Raw genomic sequence first — 20,678 nt, 5'->3', positions numbered from 1 at the left:
CTGCGGCGGGGCGCTGGGCCGCTCCTTCCCGCGGGGAAACGGCGCCCGGGCACCCCACGCGTGTCCCGCGGGAGCCGCGGACCGCGCGTGGCCCCGCCAACGGCCGCCGGAGCACGCGCCGTGCGGCCCCCCTTCCGCCCCGCCCCGTCTCGCGTGGGGGCGTGGCGCGGCGCCTCCGTCCCCGCCCTCCCGCTGCGGCGCCTGTCTCTTTAAGCGCGGCGGGCGGGGCGCTCCCATGGTGCCCCGCGGCGGGCGGCGTGGATTTTAAATCCTCTCGGCCAATGGGGAGCGGCCGCGGGCGCGTAACGCTCCGGGGCCGCGTTTGAATCGGGCAGCGCCTGCCTCGGCCTCGGCCTCCGCCTCAGCCTCCCCCGGCCTCGGCCCGGCGCAGCTCCCGCTCCCCCAGCACCCGCAGCGGCCCGGCCCCAGCATGAGCGCGGCGGGCGGGAAGGCGGCGCGGCCGGCGGCCCTGGCGGAGCCGGCCCGGGCGGGCGGCGCGGCGGCGGCGGGCGGGAAGGAGGTACCGAAGGTGCTGGTGGACCCGCGGACCCGGCGCAGCTTCGTGCGCGGGCGGTTCCTGGGGAAGGGCGGCTTCGCGCGGTGCTACGAGCTGGCGGAGGCGGAGAGCCGCGAGGTGTTCGCGGGCAAGGTGGTGCCCAAGTCGCTGCTGGTGAAGCCGCACCAGAAGGAGAAGATGTCCATGGAGATCGCCATCCACCGCAGCCTGGCCCACCGCCACGTCGTCGGCTTCCAGGGCTTCTTCGAGGACGCCGACTTCGTCTACGTCGTGCTGGAGCTCTGCCGCCGCAGGGTGAGGGGCCGGGGGGGGGCGGCGGGGGGTGGGGGGCGGCGGGACCCGCCGGGTGGCGGGCGGGGGGGTGTCGGTGTCTCCCGGTCCTGACCGTCTCCCGCAGTCGCTGCTGGAGCTGCACAAGCGGCGGAAGGCGCTGAGCGAGCCCGAGGTGCGGTACTACCTGCGCCAGACCATCCTGGGCTGCCAGTACCTGCACAGCCACCGCGTCATTCACCGGGACCTCAAGCTGGGCAACCTCTTCCTCAGCGACGACATGGAGGTGAAGATCGGTAGGTGCCTGTGACGTGATGCCCCGCCAGCCCCCCGTGGCTGCCCCACGGCAGGGACCCCAGCCCTGGGGACCAGCCATCCAGGGCATCTCCGGTCACACCCCGTCTCTCCTAGGTGACTTTGGCCTGGCCACCAAGGTGGAGTATGACGGCGAGCGCAAGAAGACCCTGTGTGGGACCCCCAACTACATTGCCCCAGAGGTGCTGGGCAAGAAGGGGCACAGCTTCGAGGTGGACATCTGGTCCATCGGCTGCATCATGTGAGTCAAAATGCCTCTGTGCAGCCATGCTACGGGCTGGATGCGGGGCCAGGCAGTCCCTATGGTCCAGGTCTCATTGGCCCCTCTGGGTTTTGGTGTGAGCTGAAGCTTTGGGTGCGCTGTCTCCAGAGCGCCTGCCCTGGCTGAGCCCCACTGCCAGCCAGCACACGACCTCCCCCGTGCTCTGCGCACGCTGGTGCGTGTGTGTCTGCGGGCTGATCTGCTATGCAGCACGGCCGTTTCGAGGCATTTCCCAAAAGCCCCCATTTCTTAACTGGGACTTTCTCTAGAGAATACTAGATCCCAGCTTCCCTTTTCAGGGGACAGAAACCAGGGACAGTACATGTAGCTGTCTGCATTACTGCCTGTCCAATGCCAAGTGTGTTCCCTCTGCCAGGAAAGTCCCAGGGGGTGCTTAGGACAGGGTCACCTCTGCACACAAGTCTCAGAGTCTTTTTTGCAAAACTGACACCCTTTTGTCTGTAAACGTGCAGGTACACTCTGCTGGTGGGGAAACCGCCTTTTGAAACTTCTTGTCTAAAAGAAACGTACATCCGAATCAAGAAGAATGAGTATACTATTCCCAAGGTATGGTGCTTCCCATGGGTGGACCCGTTCACCTTGCAGCAGTTCTCAGTCAGCCTTCTGCTGCACCATCCTGTTTCTGGCACTTAATGGGCTCTCACATAATGGTGAAACAGCTCTTATTGCGGAATGCTAGGAATGGGATGTCTTAGTCGGTGGTAGAGTGAACCTGTAGGGCCAGCTTCCTCCTGGGGAGCCAGCAGCTCCCTTGTAATCCAGCAAAAATCCAAGCTGGGCACTTGGCATGTGGGGTTAAATGGACACGTTCAAGTCCATGAGGTCTGGGCCAGGTCCCCAGCTCATCCTGCTGCTGTTGATTCAGTCTTGCTAAAGTCAGTCAACTTTAGGCTTTGCATGCTGTCGGGAGACAACTCTCCATGCCTGCCCAATTCTGTTTCCCCAGGCTTGCATCCTGCTTGCCTGACGCAGCACAGGAGCTCTGCTCCAAGCAGAACTTCCCCTGGGTTGTATATCCAATGCATTTGCCGCTAGTGTGTGTTGTCCCCTGGCCCTTGTCTCTAAACTCTGCCCGTCTCTTCTTAGCACATCAACCCCGTAGCTGCTAACCTCATCCAGAAGATGCTGAGGTCCGACCCTGCCACGCGCCCAACTATCGACGAGTTGCTGAATGACGAGTTTTTCACGTCGGGATACATCCCCAGCCGTTTGCCCACCAGCTGCCTCACCGTTGCACCTAGATTTTCAATTGCTCCCAGTGGACCTGAGCTGAACGGGCGAAAGCCACTGACTGCACTCAACAAAGGTAAGAGCAAGTGTCTGGAGGTGAGGCTGGACTGCAGTGCTGGATGAGAGCCTGCCTGGCCTCCAGCAACATCCAGAACCACTGGTGGGGAATGTGGTGCTCCCTCACCACTTCTCCCGATTCTTACGAAAACCTGGAGCATTTTGTGAATGAGAGAGAGGTCTCCTCACTCTTTGCCCAGAACCAAAGCAGGGAGGAAGTGCCAGCACTAGCTTTAGCTATATGGTATGTAATGACTTTCCTAGAGCTAGGGTAGAATGTAAATCTGGTGCCTTCAGAAACCTACTCCCTGGTCATGCCTCCACACTCTTCTCTTTCCTGGCCCAGGACCAGACAGCCCTGCACTAGAGAACTTGCCTGAAAAGGAAGATGTAGCTGGGCTGCGGGAGCTGGGAGATGCTGTTGACTGTCACTTAGCTGACATGTTACAGCAGCTGACGGCAGTCAACTCGGCCAAGCCCTCTGAGAAAGTGGCAGTGAGACAAGGTGAGTCTGGGGACAATCCCACAGGCACTGGCCTTCCTGGATGACTTGCTTCTCTGTCACTCTGATGTTGTTGTCTGAAGTGAGAGACCAGCTGACCTCAATTTCAAACTGGAAGGCTGAGAAGTGATGTAATAGCTACTTACCTTCCTTTTGGCATTGCTTGCTTGCTGGGGTGTACAGGATGCTGTGAAACGTCTTCTAACAAACTCCTTTCCTCTTTGCAGAAGAAGCTGAAGACCCAGCCTGCATTCCCATCTTCTGGGTTAGCAAATGGGTGGACTACTCGGATAAGTATGGTCTAGGTAAATAATGTGGGGGCAATACTTCAGCCTTTTCTGGATTCTGGAGAGGCTGAGGGAAGCTTTGATCTGGGCATTGCATAGGTCTGGTTCTTTAATCGCAGTATTCCAGTGTGTGTCCAAGACTGCTGCCAGGAACATTACCAAATATGCAGTGAATCCAGAGTAGTGATCACCAAACATCAGCCCAGGCCACTTTAAGGTGGAAAATGGCTACCTGCTGCGTGAGATGGCTGGCCTCGCTCCCCAGTGAGCACATGTACCCACTGTGGCCGTTAAAGTTGCTTCTGCAGCAGGTTGTGCAACAAGGGAGGATGACAAATCCAGAAGAGGAAAAGTGCCACCCAGACCTCCACAAAGAGGAGAATCTTTAGACCTGGCAGGGATTTGGTGGGGTGGCTGTTGGGGAACCCCTAGATGACACAACCTCCTGCCTTCATATTTCACACAACCGGTCATCCCATGTATTTGAAGGCGTAATGGGCTCCCTTCTGAACTAGGTTACCAGCTGTGTGACAACAGCGTTGGAGTTCTCTTCAACGACTCCACTCGTCTTATTATGTACAATGATGGGGACAGCTTGCAGTACATCGAGCAAAACAGCACCGAGTCCTACTTCACTGTGAGATCCTACCCCTCTGCCTTGAACAAGAAGGTCAGTCCTGGGGATGGGAGCCCTCCCTGTGGAGGGTGGCTACACCTGGTGAGACTTCTGCCAGCCTTGTTGGGTTTTGTTGGAAGGGTGGGTCCCGAAGAGGATCATCTGTAACTTGGGGTCACTGGCATTTTGCAGGCTTCCTCACGGCCCCAGGGGCAGACACTAGCAGCTCTAACTTTATTTCTAGTTGCTATCTGAGGCTCGTTTATGAGCAGCTTCACAGAAATAAGTGCTCACAAGACTTACAGGTACCGAAGTGTTCAGCAAAATGAGTCTCAAGTATCACAGACCCAGTTAACTTTGAGTATGAGAATTTGCACAAGTTTGTGCAGCGATGCCTCAAGCTCTGAAAGATGTAGGGAGGCTCCGGGACTGTGACAGCAGCCCCTGCCCTCCCCAGATAGCAGGGGTCATCCTCAGTCTGTCTGCTCACAGCCTTTCCTCTCTGCAGATAACACTATTGAAATACTTCCGGAACTACATGAGCGAGCACTTGCTGAAGGCAGGTGCTAACATCACCCCGCGGGAAGGGGACGAGCTGGCCCGTTTACCCTACCTCTGCACGTGGTTCCGGACCCGCAGCGCCATCATCCTGCACCTCAGCAACGGCACCGTGCAGATCAACTTCTTCCAGGTGAGGCTGACACTGTGTTTTCCAGGGCTGTAGCTCCAGTTGCAGAAAGCACTGTGCATAGCGGGGCTCTAGGTGCAAGGCAGCAGGAGGGTATAACCTGAGCCGAAACTTTGCCCAGTGACCTGAGCACTGGGAGGTTCCTTACTCCCCTTGCTGGTACGTAAGCCACCCAGACGCCCCTCGCTTGTGAAGGGGCTGTGTCAGGTAGGCTCCTGCACAGTCTCTGGTGCAGTGGTCTCAGATTTGTTTCCCTTTGCTGCAATCTATGAATGAATGCTGTAGCATGGTGCTTTTGTCAGCATGCTTCTGGGTGCAGCTGGGATGCCCCAACTGCTGTTGAGATGGTTCACCCTGAGAAAATGCAGTCCCCAAGGAGCAGAGTGCTCAGGGTGATGGTGTGCTCTCTCCCCACAGGATCACACCAAGGTCATCTTGTGCCCTCTCATGGCTGCTGTCACATACATAGATGAGAAACGGGACTTCCGCACATACAAGCTGAGCCTCATCGAGGAACATGGATGCTGCAAGGAGCTGGCCAGCCGGCTCCGCTATGCTCGCACCATGGTGGAGAAGCTCCTCAGTTCAAAGTCCGGCTCAGCCCGTGTGAAACCCTCTGCTTAGACCTTGTTCTTGATGGACTTGACATCTGTGCCAAACTGTCCCACCTGTGGATGGGGAGGTCTGGTGGCATCCCTGCTCGCACTGTAACCTCCCATCACACAGCTGGGCTCCCACTCCTGGGTGCGGTCTAGCTGCCACAAGGAAGCCCCTTGTGCTGTGGGAATGGCGTTGTTCACTCTGACTGGTACCCAAAGGTTTCTTGCTCCCCATTCCTAATAGAAAGTCTATTTTTTAATTGCATACCTAGTATTTTTTTTTCTAACTTCCCAAAGCCAAAAGCCTGACTCAAAAAACAACCCTCTTGTCTGAGGCTCCTGGGCCTTGAGAGAACAGAGCATGGGGAGAGCAGATCTATCATGTAAGTTATTTGTACATGTCCGTGCTGATGCTCTAGGCTTTTATTTCCTCTTGCAGAGATTCAGGTAAGATATTTAACATGCCCAGGGTGAGACTGAGCAATCGGCCTTTTAATATTGAAATTAATCTACATGAAACCTAAACTTTTGTATATTGCGTAACTTGATTAAAGATTGTTCACTGCAGTGTCCAGCCTGTTGTGGTTCCCTGTGGCTTGCTGTGAGGGAGGGAGCAGCACCTTGCCTCTGGTTTCCCCTCCAAGCAAGAGCTGTCCTCTTCACGAGCTTGTGCTGTCTGCTTGATTGCCCTCACTAACCGTCCTGGCTGAGCTGAGCCCTGGCCTTGCTCCTTGCTCAGCTCCACCTCTTAACACAGAGCAACAGGGAAACAGCAGCAGAGCATGCTAGGAACTGCAGAGGAAGTTAAGTTGTTTTGGGAGATGCTTGTGAGCAAAGAAGGGCCTGTGAGTTGTTACTGCTGTTTGTGCTGATCTCCCCAGCTGTGCTGCAGGAGAGGAGACCGTGGGCATCTGACAGGAGCTGTGCTCCAACCTGTAGGCTCACAGCCTTACCTTCCCACTTCCCGTTTGATTGGCTTTATTTACTACATGGAAGAAGCTCACAAATGTGACTATAGAATTGGCAAAAGTCATCTACTGTAGTAGGCTTCTGGAGGAGCCCAGTAAGCTACCTTGGGTTTTCTCCCACCATTGCTCACTGCCAGCACCTACTGGTGCTCTCAGGCCAGTTTATTTTTAAGCAGGACAAGCTTTTTATTTTTTATTTTTTTATATCATTTTGTATAAAATGCTCTAGGCAATAGGGTATTCCAAAACCAAACCAGGTACAAACCTCTTGTTACCTGTATAACAAAATCCCACACCCCAGCACACAGAGGAATTGCACTGTACAAAATTACTGCAGTTCCAGAGAGGAAGCCTTGCTGAGGAGCTCCCAGGCTGCCCACGGACCCAGTGGGTGCTGCCCGGGGAGGCTGGCTTGTATGAAACACATGCCCACGGGGATGCCGTAAGCCAGAACACCCATGGGATTCCTGCCCTGGGGCAGCAGGAGAGGCTGTGGGAGGCGCAGGCTGTGTTCAGAGGGAAGGGACCCCTGGGGAGAAGGGGTTTCCCTGCCTTTGTATCCTGAGACAAGGGCTCCTGATCAGCGGAGCTGCTGTGCAAACCGCTCAGCGCTCCTGGGCGCAGGACTGACATGGGGGGCTCTGGCCTGGCACAATGACAGGCTGCTGGTGACCAAAAGGGAGAAAACTGTTTTCTCAGCCCAGCTGAGATTAAAAACTTCATTTTTGGGATTGTGCTGGAGGCTTCTGGGGCTGGTGGCACCTTGCCCTCAGCAGCCCTGGTACAAATACCAGGTCCAAGCCCTGAGGTGGCTGCTGAAAGCTGACCTGCTGTGCCTCAGCCCTTGGCAGGGCTGAAGGATGGTCTCCAGTGTCAAGGCTGGTATATCAGTCCTGGTGACAGCCATGTGCTGGACACAGGCTCAAAGAGCCGCTCTCCCAGGCGCGTGGCATGGGAGGATGCACAGGATGAAACGCAGACTGCGGGTGAATGCCCCACTGGGACCCAGCACCAGCCTGGCTGCATTGCTCTGCCAGCGCATCGCGCTGCTGGCTGCCCTCAGGAAAATCCAACGCGCGTTTTCTTCTTTCTTCTCAAACACCATGTCCATGACAGAGATTTTCTTTTTTTTTGTTCTCTGACACAAATGCCTTCGGTCCACCGGGTCTGACTGTGAGTGTTTGCAAAGGTGGGTGCCTAGATGGTCTCTCTCGGGCTCAGGAGACCCCAGGTGAGAGCACAGCCCCACCCTATGCTCATCTCTTCTGGATTGTGCTGCTTGTAACCCATGTGTACGCTGGGCAACCAGCTGGTCCTGGGGCCCCACCTCGCCCTGGGGAGGGGGAGAAGGACGCTGGAGACCCCCAAGGCTGGTCCCAGCTGCTGCAAGACGGGGCTGCAGGTACAGGCAGGGCAGGGAGGAGCGGCCGCAGCAGCCTCGCAGCGCAGGTGCCGTCCCGGCGCATGTCCCCGCTCACTTGCCGTTGCCTCCCGGCCCCTGGCAGTAGTAGGAGTGGAAGAGCCGCTCGTGGGCGCAGACCCTCATGGCCCCGTGCGTGTGCAGCAGCAGCCGGGGGAAGCGGGAGGTGAAGTACTGCACGAAGCCCTCAGGGACGGGGCCCAGGGCTGCCCGGACGTCGGGCGGCAGCTCGTGGTAGTGATGCTTCTGCAGGAGAGAGGGCGAGGTGAGCAGGGGGCGGGCGGTGGGGGCGCGGGGGAGCTGGGGTGGCCGTACCTTGTTCCTCATGGCCCGCAGGAGGTCGCGCACCGAGCCCCCCTTGTAGGTGCGGAACTTCCTCAGGTCTGGGGAGAGCAGGAGAGATGCTGAGCAAGGCGGGATGCAGCTGGGGCAAGGGGCTGCCACAGCCCCCGTGGTGCCAGCAACGCCCCGAGCCCCCGCGTCCCAGGGCATGCACAGGGAGCACCGCAGCCTGCCTGCGGCAAACCCGGGCACTGCCCTGCCCTGCCCTGCCAAGGAAGGGCTGGCACGTTTACCCACCCTGGTTTTTGGCTCCTGGGCATGAGCAGGTGCCTCCTGCCCAGTAAAGGGCACCGGACCTGGGAGCCCCATTCCCTGTCCCATTCTGCGCGAAAGGCGGCAGCAGGCTCCGGCTGCAGCGGGGAGGCTGGCCCCTGTGTGCTCACCTGTCTGCAGCGGGAGGGAGATGTGCATCCTCCAGTTGGTCCTCAGCACTAACCGTCCCCCTCCCTCCAGGGCCGAGACGATGGGCCCCTCGGCAGGCTCCTTCTCGATGCGGTCACTGACGTCCTGCGTGCCCAAGAGCAGGGACGGGGTGGGTAAGGCACTGCCCTCACCCCACACCGCCCCGTCCAGCACCAGGGAACCGAGCCAGCGCCGAGGGGGACTAAGATGGTTTGGCCCTGGCCCCAAACTCAGGGACCTCCACACCCCTTGCAAAAGGAGCTCAAAGTGAGCACAATGATCTAAACATGGCTGTTTCCAGCACTTGTTTTTCAGAGCACACCTACGTTCACTGCCCAGTGGGACAGTGCGTGCTCACCTGGAAGAACTGCAGCTGCTTGTCCTGACTCCAGAAAAAGGGATGCGCAAGGACCACAGGGGCCGAGGGCCGGTGCTGGGGCTCCGGGCTGATCATTGCTGCAATCAGCTCTCTCGCAACAAGCTTGTCTGGTAGGCGAAATGACACAATGGAGAACTAAACCCCCCAAGAAGGACCAGGAGCTGTGCCCTTCAGCTCAGGGCTTTCCTGCAGGGCTGTGCCTGTGGGGAAGGGTCTCACCGTGAGCTTCCTCCTGCAGGCAGCTGAGCTGGTAAGAGCCCAACAAGATGTTGGCCTGCCGCCGCAAGCTGTCCCCAAATGGGTGCTGCCCTCCTGACACCACGTAGTAGAAGATGCAGCCGGCTGAGAAGATGTCCACAGCGCACGTCTGCAAAACACAAAGTGGGAGATGGGACCCTCGCAGCAAAGGGCAAGGAAAGCTTTCACCTCCCCTCTTTTCCGTTCTTTTATGTGAATGCTTGGTCGTTTGTTACAGAGCTGCTGGAAAATGCATCGCCCTGGGGCTCCTGTCTGCTCTGCTTTCTGGAGTCAGTGAAGCACCCAGCACATCAGGTCCTTATCAGGAAAAAGGGTTTCAGTGGCACAGACAGAAGTCAGGACTTCATGGCCAGGCGGACAGGCCAGGGCTGCTGGTGTCTCACTCAGCTGTGCAAACTGACCCCAGTACGAGGTTATGTCGAGCACACTGCCAGCACCAGTACGTGCCCTGCCAGGGACCAGTGCAGCAACTGGCTTCCAGCAGGAACAGGATTCCCTGCACTAAACAGACGAGCAGAAGCATAACCTTCGCAGCGAGCCATGGTCCCCTCCGCCCTCCCCACCCCGAATCTCCAAGGACTGTAGCTAGACGAGACGCGCTGTGCCGAACACAGCCGGGCACTGTCCCTGCCAGGGCAGGAGAGCAGGGGCAGCCGCTGACTGGGGCAGTCCTGGTGAGGAGCACCGGTGCTCTGCATCTGGGCTGGCTTGGGCTCTCAGAGCTTTTGTCTTAATTCTGCATTTCAGCAGCACGCCGCAAGGCCGCTGCCAGCACCGGGGACTCTGCCACGACGGGCTCAAGGAGGACCCTAGGCAGGGGGAGGCGTCCGTGGCTCACTGACCGGGTTCTCTTTCGGGGCCTCCTGCAGCACCTCGGGGGCGATCCAGCCCTCGGTGCCAGGGATGCCGGACCGGAGGCTGAAGCTCTGTCGTCCCCTCTGAAGCTTCTTGCAGAGGCCAAAGTCGGAGATGATGGCTCGGATCTGCCCATGGCGATTCGGGACAGAGATGAGGATGTTACAGGGCTTCAGGTCACGATGGACTGGAAGAGAGTGTGCAATGTCACCTGCCAACGCGGCGGCAGGGCTGAAGTGGGGCCGGTGCTGCAGTCAGGAGCAGGATTCTTCCTGCCGCCCCGCTCACTGCCAACCCCGACGGCTGCTACCTGAACCCCACAGCCTCGGCTGAGGACGGGACCGAGATGGGACACACTGCTCTCCGGCCCGCGTGCCGCCCTCTTACCGATGCTGAGGGAGTGGAGGTGGGCCAGCCCGGACATGGTCTGACGCAGCAGAGACACCGGGTCCAGGCTGCGACGATCGAAGCTGGGGTTTTCCACGTACTGGAACCACACAGAAGTAGAAGGAGATGGACTGAGGTCTGATTTACTGGGGCAACCAAGGCAAGGCTTGCCAGGAGCGAGACTTCTCAACTAGGCTGACAGAGGTGGAAGGAGACAAGCCCATGCAGAGGCCATTTGTGCCCGAGGCTTGCCATTTTCAGGTCTACCGGTCGGTATCTATTCCCTCTGCAGCAAACTGCCCTCAGTTGTGTCCTCAGACCTCCACAACTTCAGCAACACTCCTTTACGGAGTGGTAAAAGGATGCTTCTCCTCCCCATCCTGAGTCTCTTCCCAGCACTTGAACAACTGCCCTGACCGATGCGGAGGCTCGGAGCTGCCCTGCTCCCTCCTGAGAGGGCAAATCGGCAGGAGAACAAGGGCAGGGGCTCAACTGACAGAGGAGCAGTGCTGCTGCTGGCTGCTCTGCCTCTCCAAAGCGCCTCGCAGCCTGCCCGTGCCCCATCCGACCTCTGTTCCCTCTGGCTGCTGGGAAGCAGGTTCGGAGCAGGGCTGTACGCCCGAGGCCAGGCAGCAACACAAAGAGGGCTCCGAACCCGGGAGCTGCTGGCTGCCAACCCTGCCCTCGGGCATGCACAGCACGCTGCTCCGGTGGGGGCTCTGCAGGACCTCCCTAGCAGCACAGCCAAAACCAGATGCGTGTCCCTGGGGACCAACCTGCAAACACGGGGATGGGGACAGCCAGGGTCGATCGACAGCCCCCCGGGAGCAGCCCCATGCAGCCAGCCCCACGCCCCCAGGAGTGGGCAGGGAGAGGGCTGCGGGCTCACCTCCTGCAGCGTGGCGGAGCAGAGCTCGATGGCGATGTAGTGGAACTGCTTATCCTTCTCGGTGCAGAAATAGCGGACAACGTGGGGGTGCTCGTCCGACTCCCGGAGCAGCTGGACCTCGCGGTCCACGAGATGAAAACACTCGGGCAGGAGGCGTTTCACGGCCACGTTCCGGCCATCAAACTGGCCCCTGCGTGGAGAGTTGACGGCGGTGTCCATGCACGTCCCTTCCCCGCCAAAGCAGAGCTGAGCGCTGCAGATGCACAGCCCAGCCAGGCTCTGGCCGATGCAGGAAACTCGCCCCTCAGGGTCCTCAACACGGGTCACCTTGGAGTGACTCCCAAAGACTTGTCAAAGCCATGGACAGGCAGAAATCTCTGCAGCAAGCTGGAAACTGGGGGTTCAGGTTCCCCTTTTCATAGCAAAATAACCTCCCTCGTGTTGTGCTGCGCTTAGTGCTGGGGAAAGGGGCTCAGCCAGAGTCAGGGGAACCTTACGAGGGACTAATCCTGCCGCTGCTGAGGGCTGCCTGGAGCAGGCACAGCCCAGCTGCCTGCCAGCCTGGCAGAGGCAGGAGGGGAAGGGGAGCACAGGGCGCTGGTGCAAGGCGGAGACCTGCCCTGTGTACCGGTACCTGGTTACCGAAGGTCGTGAGCCCAGCTCTCCGGCTGGGCTGGATGAGGACCATGAGAAGGACCATTCTCAGAAGCCCCTGAGCCACTGGCTGCCAGCCAGGTGAGGAGCTGCCGAGGCGCTGTCCTTGTGGCTCCCAGGGGAATGAGAGCGGAATGAGGGCAGGCACCCGGGGTACCACCCACCTGAAGACAAAGGTTCCTCCAGCTCCGTGGCCCAGCACATCCTTGGGGTTAAAAGAAACTTTCCCAACTACAATCACGTCTGGTTCTGCATCTGCAGAGGAAGACAGCTATCCTTCAACCTACGAGCCTTAGTCCTATACGAAGGACATCCAGTTCTTCAACCACCTGGCTGTTCTTTGGGCCCCACTACTCTTGCAATTGCTTTTGTAGCCCATGCTTATCCAGCAGCAGGTTTTGCATCTCCTCCCCCGCCAGCTGGGGTGCAGCCCCCTCATCTGTGGGGCATCTCTGGTCCAGCTTTGGGTGACAACCAGAGAGCCCCTTGCACCTTGCCTGTTCCCACCTGCACACACCTTCAGCAGCTGCCGGGACAGCCGGATCTGGGCTGACCATCCCATTAGCCAGGTCCTTCACGCAGGCCAAGGGGCCGGGGCTCTGCGAGAGCTGCAACACGCTTCCCCGGCTCAGCCCCGGCTCCCCGGGCTCTGCAGGGACACCCTCCCCGGAGACCCGGCCCGGGAGCAGCATCTCCTGCTGCTGCTGCAGTAGCTGAATCTGCTTCTCCAGCTGCTGCTGCTGCACCGCATGCTGCTTCTGCAGTTTCTGGAACACAAACCACAGGAATGCTCAGCTCCTGCGCCCAGAGCTGAGCCGGGGCATCGGCAGGGCTTGGCACAGGCAGCGTGTGCACCGTCCGTCCCTTGCCCAGCCGGCAGAACACTGCGCACCACCTCGGCTCATTACCATGAGCGTGTATGAGACAGCGCGGGAGCTGCACAGCTCATCGCAGCCACGGCACCGCTGCTTGTGCCACAGGGACAAGAAAAAAGGGAGTCCCCGGCCCTTCAGAAGCGGCATTTCTGTGGCAGGCGGTGGGCTCTTCCACCGGCCACCGCTCACCGTCAGCAGGAGGAAGAGGAGTCCCCCTCCCAGCAGGGCCGTGCCCACGCCGGCCATCACCAGGTCCCAGGTGCCAGCCTCGGGGTAGACCTCCGCCTGCTCCCTCGGCGCGGGGTCCGGCTGGAACTGCCCCTCGCTGCGGACAGCCGGCTCCTCCGGGCCACTCGGGGCCAGAAACTGCAACACACGCCCGGGGCTGGGTGACACCAGGGGGACGGGCCACTGGGCACTCAGGTTTGGGACCCCCTCCCCACTACAGCCCCGCACGCAGGACCCCCCTCCCCGTGCTACCCCATACTGGGGACCCACCGCCCAGCCCCAGACAGCCCAGCCCCTTCAGCGACCCAGCACCGCCCGAGGCTCCCCCAGTGCAGAGGTGGGACGCAGCAGAGTCCACCACTCACATCGTCGAACACCGTCCTGGCAGGAGAAGCCCTGGAGATGATGGTTTCCGTTGTCTTCCTCAGGTTCTCCGGGAAGGCTCGTAGCATCGTAGTGTGGACCACAGGAGGCAGCTCGTGGTGCCCTGCGGCGGGAGGAGAACAGAGACAACCGTCAGCTGGCGTCTGGTCACAGCTTCAGTCCCTCATCTTGCCAGCACGATGGGGGCTCGCCAGACAGCTTTGGCTCTCCAGGAGAAGGGGTGTCACCTCTCACGGGAGGCACAAAAAACATCACAGCTACGGCCTGCCGGCTGCGTCCCCAGGGACGGGGCCCTGGAGCAGCAGCAGCCAGCAGAGAAAGGCAGAGAGCAAGGTCCCTGCTCTCAGCACGCAGCGGGGGGGCTGACCCTGCTCCTCTGTGCCTCCCCTGCCACGACCTCGAGGCACCACCCTGATCTCCAAACATGCCAATGCAGCGTGGCCTCTCCTGCCATCGCACCTGCGACAGCAATGACGGAACCAGCTAATTAACGCAGCGTCTGCGTGCAGGGCTTGGTGCACAACGGCACACCCGCCAGCAAGTAATTGTGAGCCCGGCTTCAAAGGGTCCCTGCCCACCTCCCGGGTGGGGGTGGCCGGCGGCCCCTCCTGGGGAGAGGATAGGATGGGCTCAAGCAGCCCCAAGCCAGAGTCGCAGCAGTCCCCGAGGGTGAGTCACAGCCCCAGTCCCATTTGCCCCACTGAGCAAGGCTGGTCAGGCTGCCAGCCCAAAACACACCGGCAGCTCTGGCTGTCCCTCCCCGGGGCACCCTCCGGGAGCAAGGACGCAGGGAAAGTCTGTGCCCCTTGCGGGTCCACACCTATTAGGAGCCACTGGTTGTGGAGCGAGGTGATGCTGCCCTGCGGGTACTTGACATCGGTGCTGGGCGTGATCTCGCACTCCCCCGACTCTCTCATGGTCACATCATCCGTGGTGGGGCCGTCGATCCTGGCCAGCGTGATGCCCTGCGGCTGGGGGTGCGACAGCTCGTGGAGCACCACGCAGCTGGGACATGTGCCCGCTGGGGCTCACCCCGAAAGGGGCAGTGGGGACACTCACCACCAGAGCCACGCTGCCGTGGACCAGGGAGGTCAAGGCGTAGAAGCTGGCGGCGTACTTCCCCACATAGAGCGCTGGCCTGCAAGGCAGGGACAAGCATCAGCCTTCCGTCTGTCGTGGATCAGGGCAGCTGAGCAGAGGCAACACAAATGCCACCGGCTGCCACAGCACAGGAACCACGTACAGCAGCTGGGTCTTGGTGGCAGCAAAATCCTTCGTGGACTGGTAGCTCCACTTGAGGAGGTGGATGTCCTGCGACTGGAAGGTCAGGTAGCGCAGGGTCTCCATGGCCAGGTTGAGGTGGGGGACACGGCGGAGGCTGTCCTGGTGCCACACGTAGATGCCGACCACAGGTGAGCCATAGTTCTGCGCCCACAGGACCTCCCCGCTCTCCTTGTCCAGTGTCACCACCAGCCCGTCCCCGCTAGAGGCGAAGTGTGCCATTTCTAGGCAGAGCCAGAGGGAGGGGGTGAGGCAGCGGTGTTGGCCGTGGGGCTTTGTCCCCATCTGTCCCACCTCAATCTTGCCACCAGCCATGGGCTGTTGCCTGCTGTTCTGCGCCCACGAGAGCTGTGGCCGGCACGCAGCAGCCATCACCCCCAGCAATCAGCATGGCTGAGACCCACCAGCCATGGCAGCCTCTCCCCAGGGTCCCCACACCGCCAGGGTCCCGCTGCAAGCAGGGCACTGCGGGAGCTGGCTCCTGCGGCAGCCACTCACTGTAGTGGTAGGACTCCTCACAAAGCGGGGCCGAGTAGTCGGAGAAGGTGGCGTTCCAGCGCAGCTCCCGCGACTTGGTGTCGTACATGGTGATGATGTACTCTGGGGACGAGAGCAGGGCACGAGGTCACTGCCGAGCACCCCGTTCCTGGGACTAGACAGACGAACGGGGAGCAGGACTGGCTTACGGGTACGGCCGATGTAGAGGAGGGGACTTGACGGGCACAGACCATCCCAAGCCTCTGTCGAGAGAGTGGTCTGCTTCTCTCCTGACTTGGGGTCCACGATGAACCAGGTGTCCTGCTTCTTCCCTGAGAATGAAATTACACTTTCCATAAGTCTCCGCAGCCCTGCTGTCCATCCCCGAGAGCCGCCCGCCAGGCTTCCTCCCGTCCCTCCCCTCCACGGACACATTCCCGGGAGTTCCCCGCTCAGCCTCTCCTCCTCCCTGGCCCCAGGTCCGGCGGAGCGGCTGGGCTCTGCGTACCGGTGTAGAGCACGCCGTCCGAGCTGCGGCATGGCGAGGACTGGACCAGCTCCGGGATGGTGAACGGGAGCTTCTGCAACACAGACGGCAGCGTGGATGAGGAGCCAGAGAAACGCCTCCCTGAGCCTTCCCGCCTTCAGGAGCAGGGTGGGAAGCAGAGGTCCCGGGGACAGCCCCCTCCTCCTCGCCTGCCTTCCCTGCTCAACCCCAAAGCAGTAGAGTGGCGGGGAAGGAAAGGGTCCCAGCTGTGTTTGCCCCACACCCACGTGGCTGACATCTTCCAGGTGCCAAGGACAAGCTGGAGCAACCGAAGGCCCCGGCTCACCCTGTCCGGCAGGTCCGCCCAGTCCCCCAGCCCGGTGAAGCCCCAGGGTGCGGGGGGGCGGGATGCACGCAGCCCCGCAGCCCCACTGACCATTAAGCCTTCTTTGTTTTTTCCTCCCAAGATATACAGGCTGCCATCATTGGGGTCTGGAAGGAATGCTGGCCTGGAAAGGAGGAGAGAGGAGGATGAAACGTGAGCTGCCCCCTGCCCCGGGCAGACGCCAAGGGCTAAAGAGGAGCTGCACTAAAGAAACCCCTTCAGCAGTTTGCTCCAGGGTGATTCACTACCGGGCTTGACCTTTCCTGGAAACCTCCAGCACTGGATTTGGTAGGAGATGAACTCCCGCTCTGGGTCAGCACCGTAACTCCATACAGCCGCCCTGTGCCTACCACCCGTGCCCTGCCCGCCCCAGGGGAGCTCTCTGCTGTCCTGCCTTCCCCCTGCACTGTCATGTGGATTTTTCTCAATTTCTCTCCTATGCTTTTGTGCCTGGTGGTGCCGAGAGCTTCCAGGCTGCCGGCAGCAAGGCCACAATTCAGCAGCAGGGAGCAGCTACTCCTCATCATCATGCATGAAGCGCTAGCACAAAGGGTAGGTGTAAGGCAACGCTACAGCATGGGCTGGGAGGTTCATTTTTCCGAGGTTCCCCTTTCTTGCTGTGAATCTGTCGGTTCATCAGGGCAGTCGTGCATCTCCCAAAGGCTCCTGCACCGCCCGCAGGCTGCCCGCCCTGCAAAGGGCACTCTGCCCGCGGGGGATGACACTCACTCTGCCACATAAACCGGCACCTGCAGAATAGGATCTGAAAAAGAGCGAAACACAGACGTCAGCAGCCTCTCCCTGCGAGCGGGGACAACGTGGCAGTGTTTACCAAGCGCAGCCGTGCACTGCCGTGCCCAGGTCCGCAGCCTATTTGCATTTCAGCCCCAGAATAGGCACCACCGGCAGCGGGGGTCTGGCCCCCCCCAGATGCTCTCCTCCGCGCATGGCCGTGCCTGCAGCTGGAGCTGCAGCTGGCAGTGTCCCCCGGGGCTGGAGGAACTGCTGGCCCAGAGCACGACCAGCAGGAGCCAAGCTGGGGGGTGCATCCCTGACCCCCAGCTAGCGACAAGCCCAGAGAGCCAGGCTGCGAGCCAGCACCCCCCGGGTCGCTACTCACCATCCTTCAGGGTCCACTTGATGTCACCTGTGCTCTTACTCACTGCGTGAAGGTTTCCATCCAGAGTGGATATGAAGAGCAGTGTTTCTGGGACAGTCACAGCACCGCCTTTGAGGCACTACGGACAGAAACGCCATCCTTAGAGAGCAGGGCCAGACTTGGGGATGAGTCCCCGTGGCCCCGGACGGCTGACGCAGCTCAGCAGCCCCCCTGCACCCAGCACACCGCAGCAGCAGACCGCGGGGAAGAGCCCCAAGGTCCCTTCTGGTCCCCAGTGAGGCAAGACTGGGAGGGAAAATAATTTATTTCCTTGCACCAGCGTATTAAATCTGCTTGTTCCTCCAGTTCCACCCGCACAGGACACGCGCAGAATTGCATCTGCTAACGGCTGTTCGAAGGTGCTGTGTTTTATAAATCCCCGACATTACGCCCTGGCACTAAGGTAGCTGTGCTCGCAGTGAGCGGCACCACCGGCAGCGTGTGGCACCCGTGGTCCCTGGCTCCTTGAGCACTGGTCACGTCCCACCAGTGCAGTCCTGGGCCCGGCGCAGCCCTTCCCCACCTCTGCCCCAGAGCCAGCCTTGCTGCTGGCGGGGATGAGCTGCAGCACGGCTGTTCCCAGCCACAGCTCCCGGGTGCCTCTCTACAGGTGACACAAACAGGCCAACTACCGGCTCCTTCCAGAAACAAACGAGTTGGGTGACTTTTCATGCCAGAAATGCAATTAATGCTCGTCCAGGCCTTCAAAGGCACAGATTTCAGCTACCCTGACGTTGAGGGAGTAATTGCAAATTCACGCTGGGAAGAGGAGCTGCTGCTTCCGTGTACGACGTCCGTACAGCAAACGCCAGCTCAGCCGCCGCAGGCTGGCACACACGCCAGCCTCACCCCATCAGCAAACAGGGATCAGCAAACAGCACGGGGACCCAAACGGCTTCAGGGAGAGGCAGGGCTGGCGTGGCCGTCCCGGATGCCGGGGAGCCAGAGCAGCGCCTGGGCTCCCCGCCGGCTGCGATGCAGAAGTCGATCGAGCAAGCTGCTGCCCCGGGTCACACGTGCGGGAAGGACAAAGGACATCCCTTGGGCCTGGCACGCCGCCCCCCCGGCAGCCCCCTCGCTGCCTCTCACCTGCTCCATAGCAGCTCCTGGAACCTGAGCCGGGCAGAGAGCCTGGCCTGGGGACCTGGCCAGACTAAAGAGCAGGAACCAGCCGACAGCCCGTGCCCAGACGGTGCCCAACCTGTGAGGACATGCTTGTCTGCAGAGCAGAACCTGATGGCGGCAACAGACCAGCCACGGCACGGGGGGTCCGGGGGACACGTTCTCCCTTGAGCTGCTGAAATTCCTCCAGCTCCAGCAACACAGACAGCATCCCTGACGGGTGCCAGGTCGCCTGTTCTCCGGCTGTACCTCCTGCCAGGAGCACACACCAGCTCCCTCCCAACACACCTCACGAGCACCCCTCTGCTTCGAGCCCAATTCTATTATTTGCTCTTCTTCTTGCTTAATTTTTAAGTGAGGTCAGAGCAAGTTTCCCAGCTCTCGCTTCGTCCAGAGGACGCCGTGGGGCAGGCAGAGGAGGGCGACTGCTGCCTGCTGCCGCTTCTCTAGCCCGGTGTGGCCATGCAGGCAGGCTTGCTGCCGGCTGCAAGGGACCAGCTATGACAACAAGCCAAGCCAGCAGACATGGAGCTCTTGTGGTCATGCAGCTCTTGTGCTGTGGCCACCTGCACGAGGGAAGCAGAACCGAGACCACTGAGCCCTGCCAGCTGTCAGAGCTACAGCGGGAGCTGCACTCGCAGGCTCTGCTTTTCCCTCCCCCGATGCTTTGCAGTTTCTTCCATCTCTTCTGCAACTACTGTTTTTTCGGTGACAGGGCACTCGAACAAAGGCCAGGCTGCCCAGCTCACTCCCCACACACCACCACAGGCAGAACTGGGAGCGCTGGGCACCTGGGAGCTGCCACGCTCCCCTCCGCTCCCAGCCCCGGCTGCCCCAGCAGCCATTCTGGCCAGCCCTAGCCCAGAAGCGTGGCTGCTGTTCCCACGGGATGTCTGCAGGACCTGTGCTTTTCCAAGGCTCCCACCACGCCAGCGTGGAGTCTGCAGCGATGCCACCGGGGCCGGAGCTCAGCCACGGGCTCGAGGCACGCTCGCTCCCCCAGCGACGGAGGGGGACGGCTGGGCACAGACAGAAACACGGCACCAGTGTCTGCTGGTTCCTTTGCCGGAGCGGTGCTACTGACACCTGCCAAAACCACCCCGGCACGATGCCCTCTCCGCCACCACCTGTGGAAGCTGCCATCCGGCTCCCAAGGGCACCACCCTGCCAGGCAGCAGCTCTGCGGGCAGGAGCGGGGGCCGAGGGCTCCCAGGGAAGGGGACTCTGCTCTCAGCCCCAGCGTCCACCCTGGGCGCTGCGTGAGGCCCCTCGCCCGGGGCGAGCAGCGTGGATCTCCATCGCGCGCCTGCCAACACCGTTAGCGTAGGGCCACGGGACCCCGCATGCAGCCGCCCCGACCCCACAGACGCATCACAGCCCCTGCCCCACAAACCACGCTCTCTGGGTGCCGGACCCTGCGCACCCACGCGCTCTCGACACGGGCGCTCAAGCCCTGCGCTCAGCGGCTGTCACAGCAGGACGCTCCCGCCTGCGTCGCCACGCGCTCACACCCACGGGTCTCGCGCCCAGGCAGGGCCCGTGCCTGCCTGCGCACCCACTCACGTCCGCACACCCGCGGGCCGGGGCGCTCGCACACGCGTGGAGCGGAGCGCAGTGCCCGCACGCTCCCACGCTCCCGGCACGGGAGCAGTGCCCACCCCGTCACGCCCAGGGGACACGTACTCACTCGTGCCGGTACCCCACGCGCTCCCACCCGCGGGACGCGCTCCCACGCAGGGCAGAGTCACGCAGAGGCCCCCGCGCTCCCACCCGCGGACACCGCCGCACTCCCACGCACCCGCTCCCACGCGCGGGCTGTGGCGCGGCCGTACCTGTGCCGGGGGCGGCGGGAGGAGCGGGAGCAGCAGCAGCAGCAGCAGCAGCCGCCGCCGCCGGAGCAGCCCCCGGAGCAGCCCCGGGCGCAGCGGCGCGGCGCGGCCGCCCATGTCCCGGACATGCCGGGGCCGCGGCGCGCAGGGCCGGGCCGGGCCGCGCTTATCGCCGCGCCGTGAGTCAGCGGGGCCGGGGCGGACCCGGGAGGCGGGTTCCTGCCCCCCCGGCCCGGCCCCGGCAGAGCGGCAGTCCCGGGCACGCCGGTGCCCCCCGCGGTGTCCCGAGCCCTCGACACGAGCGCAGGACCCCCTCCTCTCGGGTTTAGCATCCCCCCCGCCCCCGAGGGCACGTTTTAACACGGCCCTGGGGACAAATGCCGGGACAGCCCCCTCCCCTCCCGCACCGCCACCGCGCACCGGGACCCGCCACCGCGCACCGGGACCCGCCAGCCCCTCTGCGGCAGCCGGTCCCGCGGGGAGGCGGGGGGGCTCTTCCCGGCCGCCTTCCCCACTAACCCGCTGTCAACAAC

General features: G+C 61.4%; 2 protein-coding genes across 2 annotated transcripts; one reads left to right on the top strand and one right to left on the bottom strand.

The window, feature by feature from the left end:
• The first annotated feature begins 430 nt into the window (after positions 1 to 430).
• On the top strand, positions 431 to 5,931 carry PLK1 (polo like kinase 1). The gene is made up of 10 exons (XM_059826449.1): positions 431 to 811; positions 915 to 1,083; positions 1,199 to 1,343; positions 1,838 to 1,931; positions 2,472 to 2,691; positions 3,019 to 3,177; positions 3,402 to 3,479; positions 3,977 to 4,131; positions 4,586 to 4,768; positions 5,183 to 5,931. Exons 1-10 carry the CDS (start codon positions 431 to 433, stop codon positions 5,387 to 5,389), a joined length of 1,791 nt encoding a protein of 596 aa, XP_059682432.1. The 3' UTR covers positions 5,390 to 5,931.
• Positions 5,932 to 7,806: 1,875 nt separating this feature from the next.
• Positions 7,807 to 20,187, bottom strand: ERN2 (endoplasmic reticulum to nucleus signaling 2; the record flags this gene model as incomplete). The annotated part of the gene is made up of 22 exons (XM_059826566.1): positions 7,807 to 7,998; positions 8,068 to 8,135; positions 8,478 to 8,601; positions 8,855 to 8,982; positions 9,095 to 9,242; positions 9,976 to 10,175; positions 10,376 to 10,475; positions 11,265 to 11,454; positions 12,083 to 12,189; positions 12,455 to 12,685; positions 12,983 to 13,159; positions 13,387 to 13,508; positions 14,226 to 14,376; positions 14,465 to 14,543; positions 14,649 to 14,910; positions 15,185 to 15,286; positions 15,373 to 15,495; positions 15,672 to 15,744; positions 16,087 to 16,159; positions 16,765 to 16,798; positions 17,156 to 17,273; positions 20,149 to 20,187. Coding segments are annotated over 22 exons (2,841 nt in total), but the record flags the coding sequence as incomplete, so codon positions are not given.
• Between the last annotated feature and the right edge of the window lie 491 nt (positions 20,188 to 20,678).

This window comes from Gavia stellata, chromosome 18 (assembly GCF_030936135.1).
Source record: "Gavia stellata isolate bGavSte3 chromosome 18, bGavSte3.hap2, whole genome shotgun sequence".
In the NCBI taxonomy this organism is placed as follows: Eukaryota; Metazoa; Chordata; class Aves; order Gaviiformes; family Gaviidae; genus Gavia; species Gavia stellata.
The sequence above is the reverse complement of the archived record's forward strand: the minus strand, read 5'-3'. Positions and strand labels throughout refer to the sequence as shown.